The sequence below is a fragment of the Gasterosteus aculeatus genome, chromosome 9 (assembly GCF_964276395.1).
Source record: "Gasterosteus aculeatus chromosome 9, fGasAcu3.hap1.1, whole genome shotgun sequence".
NCBI lineage: Eukaryota > Metazoa > Chordata > Actinopteri > Perciformes > Gasterosteidae > Gasterosteus > Gasterosteus aculeatus.
Genome location: NC_135696.1, coordinates 4,127,072 through 4,141,019, shown reverse-complemented (window position 1 = coordinate 4,141,019; position 13,948 = coordinate 4,127,072). Strand labels below are relative to the sequence as shown.

Below are 13,948 nucleotides of genomic sequence, written 5' to 3'. Positions count from 1 at the left end.
ATAAATTAATTTATAATCGTTTGTATTAGTGATATCGGAACCAGAAAAGGAGACTGCTGCAGGTGGTTTGGTGCATTTACTTTTTTTTTAACAATTGAGGGTAGATTCTATAATGAATTGTAAATAATGAATTCTTTTTAGAGTTAGAGGAAATGCATTTAATGCGAATTATGTTTGGTGGAATGTAATAAAGCTATATATTATTATTACTAGCTGATTTATATTTTTAAGTGAAAGCAAATAAAAACACGTCTAAAACTTCCAAAATTGTCCATTACATTGAAAAGCTGCCAGATGCTAACAACAAACGTGTGCTTTGTGTCGAGCTTTGTCTCATTTCTGCCCTGTTGATGTTACTTTTTGCCCCGTAGAAAACAACAACAACAACAACACAGAGAGCGAAGCGCTTACCTCTTATTGAACGGACTGTCTCCAGGGATGACGTGAGTAGATTCAGGACCAACTAAGAAATGGATGCGCTGGTGGAAGGACCGGGCAGCCTAGGGAAGACAACAGGACATACGTGAGTAGACAGATGCTGCTTCCCTTTGAAACGGGAAAAGCCTTATTTTGACTTCCTTTCTGATTGGAGCTCCTTACCTGCTGAGGAACCAGGGAAGACGGAGATTGGCTGAGCACCTCCCCTGGGTCAGGTGACCCTTTGCAGTATAACTGGTTCTGACAAGAAGGCTGCAAACAGCAGTCTGGATCCATACAGTCAGTCAAGCCATCTGAAATGTACACACAATGATTATAGTCAGAAGAGAGATGCAAGGATACAGAATCAAATGGATGAAAGGAGGAAGGGGAGATGAAGACGGGATGTGGACGGATGGATGACAGCAGATACAAGCAGACAACAGAGTGAAGAAGAGCCTTCTTAAAACATATAAGAAGGCTCTCCGTAACGCAACAGCATCTTATTACTCATCATTAATAGAGAAAAATAAAAACAACTCCAGTTTTCTCTTCAGCACTGTAGCCAGACTGACAGAGAGTCACAGCTCTGTTGAGCCGTGTATTCCTTTGGACCTCACTAGGTAACAACTTCATGAACTTCTTCAATGATAAGATTCTGACTATCAAAGAGAAAATTGATGGTCTCCTGCCTTCAACCAGTGCCGACCTGTCCTCCGATGTAGGAACCTTGGATGCAGCAGTGGGCCCTGATGCCTGTTTGGATGCCTTCTCTTCCATCAACCTTGATCAACTGACTTCTTTATTTTCAAAGTCTAAATCTTCTACTTGTCTCTTGGATCCGATTCCCACCAAGCTGCTTAAGGAAGTTTTTCCTTTAGTTAGCACATCCTTATTAGATATTATGAATCTGTCTTTGTTGACAGGACATGTACCACAGTCCTTCAAGGTAGCTGTAATTAAACCTCTTTTTAAGAAACCTACTCTTGCTCCAGAAGTGTTGGCTAACTACAGACCTATCTCTAATCTTCCCTTCCTCTCTAAGATCCTTGAGAAATCCGTCGCAAATCAATTATGTGACTTTCTACAAAACAATGCTTTGTTTGAGGATTTCCAGTCAGGATTTCCAGCGCATCACAGTACAGAAACAGCACTGGTGAAAATTACGAATGATCTTCTACTTGCATCGGACCAAGGACTCATCTCTTTTCTTGTCTTGCTGGACCTCAGTGCCGCATTTGATACCATAGACCATTGTATCCTGTTGCAGAGACTAGAACATTTAATTGGTATCAAAGGAACTGCACTCAGCTGGTTTAAATCCTACTTATCGGATCGATCCCAGTTTGTGCTTGTAAACGGTGAATCCTCAAAGACCACCAATGTTGGTCACGGAGTCCCACAAGGTTCTGTACTTGGACCGATTTTATTTACCCTCTATACGCTTCCTTTGGGCGATCTTATCAGGAAACACCACATAAACTTCCATTGTTATGCAGACAATACTCAACTGTATCTGTCAATCAAGCCAGAAGAGACGGACCAGCTAGTTAGACTTCAAGAATGTCTTGGAGACATCAACTTGGATGACCGGCAACTTTCTGATGCTAAACTCAGAAAAAACAGAAGTTATCCTGATAGGCCCAGAGCGCCTTCGAAGCCAGGTGTCACGTGATACAGTTTTTATGGATGGAATTGCTCTGGTACCCAGCAGCACCGTCAGAAATCTTGGAGTTCTCTTCGACCAGGATATGACCTTCAACTCGCATATAAAGAAGACTTCAAGGACTGCCTATTTTCACCTACGTAACATATCAAAAATCAGGAACTTCCTGTCTCAAAGTGATGCAGAAAAATTGGTTCATGCGTTTGTCACTTCCAGACTGGACTACTGTAATTCTTTGATATCGGACTGCTCTTGTAAATCTCTTAAGCCTCTCCAGTTGATTCAGAATGCTGCAGCACGTGTATTAACAAGAACTAAGAAAAGGGATCATATCACTCCTGTATTAACTTCTCTGCACTGCTCCCTGTTAAATCAAGAATAGATTTTAAGGTACTTCTCCTCACCTACAAGGCACTTGCTGGTGAGGCACCGTTGTATCTTAAAGAGCTTGTAACACCTTATTTCCCTACAAGGCAGCTGCGCTCCATAGATGCTGGGTTACTTGTTGTTCCTATGGTTTTAAAAAGTAGGCTGGGGGCCAGAGCCTTCAGTTATCAAGCTCCTCTTTTGTGGAACCAGGTTCCACTTTCAGTCCGGGGGGCAGATTCGGTCAGCTCTTTTAAAGTAAAACTTAAAACTTTCCTGCCTATATTTAGGGCTGGCTCAGGTTAGCCCGGACCAGCCCTTAGTTAAGCTGCTATAGGCTTACACTGCCGGGGGACTTCTTAGGACACACCGAGCTCTTCTCTCACGGTCTCGTTCTACCATAATTCACGTTTTATTAATGCATATGACTAATTCAGCTTCTTTCCGGGAGTTTTTTTGTGCTTTCTCCCCTAGCAGGTCTCCGTGGATCATAGTTCCTTCTGGACCCTGGTCCTGACACCTGCCGCGGCCCTGCTGACGCCTGCTGCTGCCATCATCATCATTATTATTTTAGATATTAATCATATTACTGTACTCGTAAACCAACATTACCCTCTCCTAAAGTCTCTGTGCTCTCCCTCCCCACAGGCTTCTGTGGATGGTGGTTCTATCTGATGGTGGTTGCCCCTGCAGTGGTCCTGCTGTGCGCCTGGCTTACTACTCACAATTACTTCAATCATTTCTGTCATAGGAGTTGCCTGTATTATACATTGTTCATTCTGTACACATGGCATCCATTGTAGTCTGTCCATCCCGGGAGTGGGATCCCTCCTCTGACATTCTCCCTAAGGTTTCTTCCCTTTTTTCCCTCTTGGAAGGGTTTTTTCATTTTTTGGGGAGTTTTTCCTGTGCCGATGGTGGGTTTCGGGACAGAGGATGTTGTATGTGTACAGACTGTAAAGCCCTCTGAGGCAAATTTGTAATTTGCAATTTTGGGCTATACAAAATAAAATGAATTGAATTGAATTGAATAAGAAGCAATGAGGGTGAAGAATTAGTATGTGAGCATTGTGTGTTTATTAGGTAGTGAGAAGAAAAATGAAGACGAGTGGGAGTTAAGTATTGAAGGAAGAATGACGGAGGGCTGCACTGAAGAGGTATTGCAGATGGTAGGTGAAGGACAGGGAGCAGAAGAGGACGGATGGAAGAATAGAAGGGGGTATGTCAGGTAATAAAATATGGCTAGCCATTTGTCTAGTTTATAAAAGCAGTTTTACATCTGAGGCACCGGGAAGTGCTATCACACATGCACGCACGCACCCCCCCCCCCCCCCCCCACACACACACACACACACACACTCACTCACTCACTCACACACACAGGGATTAAATCCCTCTGAATCGTCTGTCTTGTTTTTCTTTTCCATCTTCTTTCCTCTCTACTGCTCTTATCAACACTAGCTGACTATTTACGGTTGTGTACTGTTAATTCTAAGCTTAAAAAAAAAAATCAAACCATTTTTAAAACAACAGTAATAGACGTCTAATGATCAGGCAAAGAAATGCTGTGAAATCTAAATGATATTCAAAACCTTGTACAGAATTCCATTTCAGTGTACAGTATGTTTGGCTGTTTGTGTGTAAGTGCACTCCTGCTTGCTTTAACATACGAACTAGAAACCAGTGGGACCAACTCATTCTTCTTTAAGTCACAAATAAGTCTCAAGTCTCAAACGACCTCAGTCAAGGTCTAACCGAGTCAGGTGCCAAGTCATAGACTTTAAGCTTCAAGTCCTCATAAAGAAATTTGAATTCATTTGTCAAAGTGTGACAGAACTTAGGAACCAAAATCACGAGTCATTGCCAAACTCTTGGAAGTTGGTTAGTGTGGCAATGTAGGTTTATTGAGTGGATGCTTCATTTTTGTCTGTTTGCTAATGGGGCATAAAATACGATGAACCACGTGACGATGAATCCACATCTTACATGGATATAATAATTGTTGCGCAAATATTTAAGTATAAGTGACTTTAAAACAAAAGCTAGACTGGAGTTTAAGACCCTACTTGTTTGTGAACACATCATCCTGTTCATCCATCCAACAACTCAACCATCTACGTATACAAACATTGATGGATCACAAACACTAATATACCTCCTTCGTTGTCCTTGCCGTCAGTGCAGAGTGTTTCCATGGCCACGTGACATCCCGCCCCTCTCCATCCTGATTGGCAGATGCAGTGCCAGCCGCTGGCCTCCAGAGTGCACCGTCCGTTGTTGTTGCAGAGACCAGGACAACCCTCTGGGCAAAGGAGACAAATGCACGGTTAGAGAGGAGTGAGAGAGAATGGGACGAGGTCACGGCTGGCCGCCAGGGTGTGAAATACGATTCAACCAATATACGTTTTTGAAGGTAGGTGAAGACAGTTTTGTACTGGAGCTCCAGTTGATGAGATCAATCAATAATTTTCACATTTGCATCATATTTAGCGATTCCCTCTCAGCTTGGAGAAAACTCTGAAATCGCACTAAGACCTCCGAAGAACAAGAAAGAACTGGCTTCCACTTGAGGCATGAGGTTCATTCACCAGGTTCAACACATTACGGGCCAAAGTCCTCCGACACGCTCAATGCTTCTCAGTTCATCCATCTGACTAAATAAAAACAACTATATATCATATGGTCCAGAAATAACCTATACTAATCAGATTGACAGCTGCTGTCCATTGAAGTGAAGTTATGTGATTTTACACAGTCAGCGTAGCCACATTGTTGCTCGCAATTTCTGTTAGTTTAAAAAGTTTGACCTTTAGGGAAATATTCCCCAGGATCCTTGGGACTAATTTAATAAAGGTACAGTGATGAGGGAGGATGGGCAGGTATTATAAAATAGCTGGGGTTAAGTTCTGTGCAGGTGATTTGTAAAAGCCAAAGGAACCATAAACATGCATTCACCTGTTGTTGCAGGAGAAGCCTGATTGTAGAGAATAATGAGAGAATGATCCTACGGTCAATGGAGTTAATGGTCTCATTCACTTTTTCAATACAGCCATGATGTTCAAATCATGGTTACTTTGGAGTAAAGTGGACCATAAAGCAGGTACGCTTTAGGGCAGGGCTACATGCTGATTGACAGGCAATTACTGCTACCAGAACCGTATACGGCATCACAACATCCTTTCCACGCAGTCCCAATATGGTCACTTTCCACTTTGCAAAAGTCAAGACGGCTGAAATCCTAGATGGCAACGGCCTAATCGTCAAACTTGAGTCCACTAATCCAGTGGTTCCCACATTTGGGAACCCGGCCTCGAGGTCTGAATGCTGTTTCAGAAGCTTCACCTCACATAAGGAAATACTTGATTTATTATTAAATAGCAACATATTTCCTGTCAGAATGCTGGCTTCAGTCCAAAAATACCTTCAAGAGCCGTCAAAGACCCATATTGGTGAAAGCCTAACGTGTATAAAGGCATTTGGCCCTCCAACGAATGGATTGACAGGCTGAAAGACAGATTGATAGACAAATAAGACACATAAATATAAACAAATAAGACCACATGTGAGGGACAAACTGACAGACAGACAGACAGACAGACAGTCAGCCTCGGGTGAAATGCACTGAAGTTGTAGTTTCACATGAACCACTAAGACCAAATGGCTACTGCGCACTGATTATTAAAAATAATACTTTATCTGTAAATAAAGACAGAAGATGTTACTGTTGCAAAATATGATGGAACAGGCATACAAACAAACAAACAAACAAAAAAGAAGTTGAAAGCGAAACATTTCGAGCATGTTTTATAGAAGTCCAACAAATCTGAGTGGAGTTTGACCCCTGGCCAGTTGACAAAGACAGCTCCTGTCTTTGTCAGACTCCTTTGGTCTTGTTTGACTTGTCAGTAAAAAAAACCCACAACATCACAGGTTAGAATCCATGTGAAAACACAACAGGTAGACGGATACACAGCGCACAAAGTATAGGGAGGACAGGTGGTCTGGACTGCGTGCCTCCGGAGGCTATACTTTATGGCTTCTGACATTCCTCCATCACAGAAAGGACAGTGAGGCTGGCAATCAGGTTAATCACAGGTGAGAACCAGAACCAAGCAAAGCCCAGCTTCACAGACAGAATAAGGGAGGTAAAGATGGAAGGTCATGAGGAAAGGAGAGAGAGAGAGAGAGAGAGAGAGAAGGAGAGAGAGACATAGACAGGAAAGAGAGGCAGAGGAACAGCTGAATTCAGACAAACAGACATATATCAGGCTTGTGGATGCAAGACAGAACAGGAAATACACACCTTGAGTTTATGTTTGCGTGTGTGTGTGTGTGTGCTAGCACATCTTCATTTGTATAGTCTGAGATTTGTGTGTAAAAAACAGGGCAATAATAATGTGACAGAAAACCAACAAGAGTGCTAAAAAACAAAAGCTTAGCCAAAATAAGAACAAGGTGTAACGATAAGATAATGCAATAAACATTTATGCCGTGCGTTTAGAAAGACTGAAAGACCAAGGGGAAAAAAAAGGAAAAGACAGGAAAAATGAAATGAGATGTGAAAGAATGTGAACCAAAGGTAGTTAACACAGCAGTGTGGAGTGGTGCTGTTCTGGGACAGTATGCCTTCATTAAGTCTTTGGCATGAATTACCTTTATATCCTGAGAATAGGAGAGGGCACGAGGGAGAGAGGGAGGAAAATTAGGGAAAAAAAGTAAATCCAAACAAAAGCAGCACTGCCAAATATTGTCTTTGTGATGGACAGATGGAAATGGCAGCCGAGGGAAGAGGAAGAGGAGGAGAGGAAGAGTTGGGATCACAGGACTGCAGTAACAGAGAGAGTCAGTCAGTGTCAGAACGGCCCTTCACTCAAACCGGGCTTCACTCACCTTTAGGTGACACAAGAGGGAGGAAGGTAAAATTACTTCAACATAAATAAAAAAATGTTTTCAATGACCAGAGGAAGATTCTCAAACACCAACTTGATTGTGGTCTAGCTCTTTGCAGAGATTAAGGGTGGGAGATAATACAGCGGGTGCCAAAGAGAAACTGGGATTGTGTTGGACGGCGTGCACATGAGTGAGAAGAAGCAGGATGGAGCTGCAGCCACCGTTGCCGACTAGATGACCCTGAATGACGGCGCTGCAGAGACTCGTATTAAAGAGCAAAAGCAGCTTTTCAGTCGCATTATGGGAAGCATAACATATTATATATATTTAAAGAATTTTGTTGCTGCATCCACATTTATGCGAATGTAAGATGAGTACACAACGTAAGCCACCTGATAATCCAAATATATGTTTTTCTTTTAATTGCCTTATATTGCATTTCCTATGAGCAATAATTGTAAAGTTCCTTATCTAGAAGAGTCCCATGGTTGCAATGGAATGAGGTAAAATCAGCTAAATTAATTAAACACTACAGTGCAGTAATCGTTTGCTATGCCATTGTGCAAATGCTTGGGAATTTAAATAATTACACAAATGCTGTGACTAAGGTTTGACTGCAGTGTTTAGTGTGTGAGTACCATTATGGCTGCTACACCTATGACACACATGTAGCAGAATGAGATGAGACCTAAGCCCGAACCACAGAAACGTCCTCTGTTATACTGTTCTGAGCTGGTATTCTAGATCTCTAGGTCACAAGGTTGAGCCGATGACAAACACACAAAGTAAATGATTCTCTATTGTGTCCAGATGAACTAGCAACACTATCAAGGGCGTCCCAGCATTGGACAACTAGAAAGGAACCAGTGGACAACATACAGAGAGAAACTCATTATTCTTCTGTATAGGAAAACATTGAAGTGTGCAACCTAAAATGCAAAACAAAACGAAGCCAATGTGCATTGTGCTAATATTCAAATCAATATTCAAATCCTAAAATGTTCAGAGCAACATGAACAGTACATGTTATCATAGCAGGCAAATGATAAGAGGGGCTGAAGGGGGAAAAAACATGATACACTTAAGATATTCAAAATAAAGTCACAAAGAGAAAAGCCAAAGAAGAAGGGGGGTGAGAAGAAGCTGGGGGTGAGGAGAAGAAGAAAGCACAGTACCTTTTACTCTAATGTCCGGATTGTGAGCTTGAAAAAGAAGGACAAAAATAAAGGGAAAGAGAGATAGATAGGAAGAGTCTTTAGTCCAGAAAAAGCGTCAGGAGAAGCATCTTGTATTCGGGATCACAATCAGAGGACAGCTGTCAATCACACATGTCAATCATTACCAAAGGACATGGGTAGAAATTTAATCAGATTCAAAGAGAGAAAGAGAAGGAAAAACAGAATAGGATATTGTGACTCAAGCAAATTATCAGGGTCCAAAATCAGCCAGAACTTTGTTTCTGGTATTCTTTGTTGAAGCTGCATCACGCCAAAAAAATATTGTCAATATGTCAGCGCGGATATTTACTATCCTATATTACCATATTTACTATAAATTCAGCCAAGTAATATTGAAACAGGTCTACATGAGGGGAGGGGTCACAGTCTCCAGCACACTTAAACAGCAGAGTTGAATGTGATGGTTAGAGAAAAGGTGGCAGAAGCCCCCCAGCCTCCACCTTACACCCCCCAACCACTGCTCAACTATTACCACACAGCAGATACCGAGCAGTATAACTAACACTGCATGTTGGGAAAACAGCCACATGTTGACATATGAACTCAATGTTTGTGCATCCTGAGGGACACCTTTGTCACAGCCTCACTTTTCCCGTAGTGTGTGTGTGTGTGTGTGTGTGTGTGTTTGTTTGCACGAGAAGAGGACTTCACTCACCAATATTGCAGTGCTCGCCTGTCCATCCCTGGTCACACTCACACTTGCCCTCCTTACACACCCCGTTCTTGCTGCACAGAGGGTGGCAGGCCTTCTGGTCACACAGGGCACCCGTCCAGCCCTCCTCGCATCGACACACACCGCCGTAACAGACGCCATGGCTGCCGCAGTCCACCTCACACACCTCTGTCAGAGAAAGACAGAGGTATCAATACATGGAATCACAATGCCCACAGTGCTCTTATACGTTATACCAGGGGTCTTCAACGTTTTTCAAGCCAAGGTCCCCAAACTGATGGCGAGGTGGAGCAGGGACCCCCTATTCTTGGTTTGGTCCGCCATCTTTTATTTTTGAGCTTCACGCTCTTTAGACGTGAGCATAAAGGCGATCTGATTGTCTGGTGCCGGCGCTGTTGTATTCGCATGAAAGGTGCTGTGAGTGAACCGGTGCCCAGCTTGAGAGCTGCTGAGGGAAGCTGAATGTGTGTGTTGCGCACTGACAGATAATGTCTTCTCCATCAATTTATCCGTTCGCTTCAATATGTTGGATTCATGTTAATGTGTATTTAAAGACCATAAATACAATTCTGATTCTGAAGACATTTACATTTGTGGGGAAAAAAATTGTTTAAAAAAATTGTCTTATCAACCAAACATTTCGCGACCCCCCCTGCAGTACCTTCGCGGACCCCCTGTTGAAGACCTCTGCGTAATACTGTACTTATTGACTCATCAGTACTGTGCATCACTGATCATACACTACTGGAAATATATGAAGAACACGCCAGGACAAAAAATACATTTGTGTGTGTGTGTGTGTGTGTGTTTGTACTCAGTGAGTGTGTTTCACAAAATGACAACACTTCATTGGGGGTGTGTTTAAGGTTACGAAAAGATAACGGATAAAAGTCAACGGCAACACAAATAGAAGTGAGAACACAGGGTTTTTGGACTGAATTTTGGACTTGTCCTCAGCGAGCCTTTAAAAGACTACATTTAGTTAAAAAGTAAATGTGTCATCTTTCATGCTTTAAGTAACCAAGAACACAGGAAGAAGCAGATATTAGATTACAAGCAAGATTTAATATTATTGTTTACTATAAGAAATGTAATTCAGGTGTCATGTTTTCAACAGAACTCTTTTTCTACAATCAGTTGAAGATCAATTGGAACCATAGTGGAACTCTTTATGGTTTTGAGTGAAAGTTCCCTATATGTTTCTTAACCCGTTCAGCGACGGAGTCAACATGTGTCATGTTTAATCTTACTCATCCACAACGAACATAAAGACGTATCGGTGCTGCTTTCACACATCGCCCTGATAGTTGTACTCTGACTCCTCCAACGCCAAGAGACGGCTCTCATTTGCAGCTTCTGCAAGCCAGAGCTGCAGGATGTCCAACCCACAGCAAGCCACCTCGAGATCAGTGCTCTTCTGTTCCACTTTCTCCTCATTGGCAGCCAAAGACTTGCTTTGGAGAGATTCTAACTCACCTGATGCCTTGCTTGTTATTTTACAGACATATCCCATCATTTATGACTGTTCCTACAGTGTTATTTGAATTATGTCATACCCTAATTTCTTCTTTTGTGTTAATGTTGTACAGATCTCCCTCTTCTTTGATTAACTCTGTATTAACTGTAAAGCTTGGTGCCATGCTGCTTTTAGAAACCTAGTCTTGTGTAAGTGGTGACGAGGCAGGCAAGAAGGAAAGAACATTAACCGTGACACACCTAAAGAGCAGTCGGGTCCAGTCCAGTTGTCGTCGCAGGTACAGGTGCTGGTGTCTGCGTTGTGGGTGCCGTGGCCTGAACACTGGTCCGGACACATGGCCTTTACGATCTCACAGCTGGCTCCGCCCCAGCCGGGCTGACAATGACACTCCCCATGGATACACACTCCGTGGGTTGAGCAGCTGGGCTCTATGCAATCCACTGAAGACAGATTAAAGCAAATATTAATACCATGCATGTAGAGCACAGGTCTGTGCACTTGAGGGGATTGAACTTAACGAGGAGGACAGTTGAGTGTGCTTGTCTGAGGTACTTATCCATAGTCTGTTTTACGTGCACTAGATGATGCTTGGAGAGGCAGACGTGTGATACCATAGCGGAGCGAAGCAGTGTACTGTCAACAGCAAAACACCCGAAACATCAAGAATGCGTTTAAGTTTGCACTATAATTAGAACACGTTTGTGGTTTGAACTTGGGAACTGAAGCCATCGTATCCATCTACCCTCTCGCAAAAAAAAAAGCTTTATTTGACCTAGCAGATTCCGTGGGGTTGCTGGTCTCCCTGTTGTTCTTTTTTGGTGGTTTTGACAAGAGCAGAGATAACGGATTCAGTTCCCTTTCAAAAACATAGACTGCATCGCTGTCTGAGGGGAAGGCAGACCAGCGAAAACATCTGAAATCCATCCGGGATTGATGTTTTGTTCTGTAAGTGTAAAGATGTTGTTGCCTGACTCCTATGTGATTGTTCAAACCCGGTGCGATAATATAGGTATTGATAATACCTCATCAAGCCCTCTTCAAAACATCCCAACCGATTCTTAGAGACCAGCATGAGTAAGTATGACAGCACTGGAACTACATTCCATGCATTACAGTCAAACCACCATAGAGTACAATAATGTCATCAATCTGTAAGAAATGTGGGCAACATGAAATGAAATGTCCTTGTGGCAGCTCGTGCAGCGTCTCTGTGGCCAAACCGTCTGACACAGAAACACCCCACGCAAATTGCAACAATATGATACACTGGAATCGACATGAATAGATCAGATCAGAAGTTTGTTGATATTTTTTTTGTTGGGTAATGAACATTCTGTAAACACATTGAACCAGAAAGAAAACATGATGAAGTGCTTTTACTGCGACTTGACACATATATTCAAAATTTTTATAAAATATCACTAAATCAATTTATACCCCACATCATATCAGGCTCACTTTTGCTATTGTAGTAATTGGAAATGTCACTCACAACTACATGGCTGCAACTTCTATTGCAAATGAGCTAAATATTTTCTGCTACTCCCCAAATAATTGAGGGGCGTAACGTATTCTACACATTGGTATATATATATATATATATATATATATATATATATATATATATATATATATATATATATATATATATATATTATACATATAGTTATCTATATATAAATGCTATGTTTTATATATTGTCTTTATATATTGTATTAATAGTCCTAATTGCTTAGAAACTACAGTTCAACCCCTAACATACAGACATTAAGTGTTGCTCATAAGCAAAAGCCTTTTGGATGATATTGTTTGTAGATAAGCCTATTGATAAACAAAAAACTAATCATTTAGAATATTGATGTCAATCTGTCCAGACTTAGATAAAACAACTTCCACCCAGATCCCTTGAAAGTGCAGCTTGAAACTAGTGTTATTAAACCAGTTGCAAAGTAGCAAATAGCAAATCTCCTTTCTAGTTTCAGACAATGGTGGAACAATGAGTGTGTATTTATGTGCAGCATGTGCACACATTTGTGCCCACATTTGCTCACACTCAATGCTAAAGTGTTTACCTGTGTTATCTGTATGTGAGTGTGTGTGTGTGTGTGTCAGTGACAACCAGCAAATAGCAGATTAGTATTGATCAACTCAGATGAAATTAGGCCAAAGAGTACAGTTTGTAGCCGTATCGAGCCAGCTACCTGTCGGCAAGGTGACGGTAACCACGTGTGTGTATCTGTGTGTGTGGCTGGGATTAGGCAACACTGTTTTTGACAAACCACCTGCACCTTACGGGTGATTTTGTCCACAAACCAGTCAATATAGTTACATAGTAAACTTTAGGAAATGACTTAAAACCGATAAAACATAACATGTACCTATGACAAGTACAAGCTGTATATGGAAAGATCACATGAGGTGAAATACAAAACCTGCCGTTTTGTGCCTTCAGCCATTATGCACCCAGAACCTTTTACGTATTAACACAGTGAAATAATTACATGGGCTCTTTAGGCACAGCAGCTGTAACAAAATGTGCAGATGCTAAACAAGGAACAATCTAGATATAGCGTCTTATTAACACCTTGGAAACTACTCTAAATATCCACTTAATGATAGATTGCATTCAAGTGTCCTGCAATTACAGTTATTATTTCAACAAACTACAGGACTATTTTGTTTCAGAAATAAATGTCATAGATAGTAGGAAACATGTGCTGAATCAATTATTTACGTTGACATTCAAATATGTAGTTTGTTTTGACAAAATGCCAGGCCGTTGATGTGGGGAGGTGTCCAAATGTCCCAGAGCAAGGAGCAAGCTAGTGGCAAAACACGTCACCAATGTTCTTTCATGTGTTTGTCCTCGATGGACATCAGTCTTACCTTCCTCACAATTGTCGCCCTTATAACCGGTGTTGCAGATGCAGGCACCCACTATGCAGATGCCGTGTCCTCCGCAGTGGATGTCGATGCACTGGTTGGTCGGCACGTCGCACTCAGTGCCTTTCCACCCGCTGTAGCACTGGCAGCGGCCACGCGAGTACTGGCCGTTACCACTGCACAGCACCGGGCAGGAAGCTGGACCAGACACATGCAGCAATGCATCGTCAGATCAGACACTAGGACCAAACATGTTCCCCTCAATCGCCCCACAACTTCAATTAAAACAGAGGCTTAAAATCTACAAATAACTGCATGTTCATGAATGACAAAGGATT

General features: G+C 42.0%; 1 protein-coding gene across 15 annotated transcripts in view; it reads right to left on the bottom strand.

The window, feature by feature from the left end:
• The window catches only part of tenm3 (teneurin transmembrane protein 3), a 414,027-nt gene that overhangs the window by 48,788 nt on the left and 351,291 nt on the right, over positions 1-13,948 (bottom strand). For 8 of the 15 annotated variants that reach the window (XM_078080164.1, XM_078080165.1, XM_078080167.1 and 5 more), the window contains 6 exons: positions 13,614-13,808; positions 10,967-11,167; positions 9,233-9,418; positions 4,605-4,751; positions 601-731; positions 412-500 (listed from right to left, as the gene is read on the bottom strand). In XM_078080164.1, the coding sequence (XP_077936290.1) occupies positions 412-500; positions 601-731; positions 4,605-4,751; positions 9,233-9,418; positions 10,967-11,167; positions 13,614-13,808 (949 nt within the window). Of the gene's footprint in view, positions 1-411; positions 501-600; positions 732-4,604; positions 4,752-8,514; positions 8,542-9,232; positions 9,419-10,966; positions 11,168-13,613; positions 13,809-13,948 lie in introns of all 15 variants that reach the window. The other 7 variants (XM_078080162.1, XM_078080161.1, XM_078080160.1 and 4 more) reach the window with 1 other exon arrangement.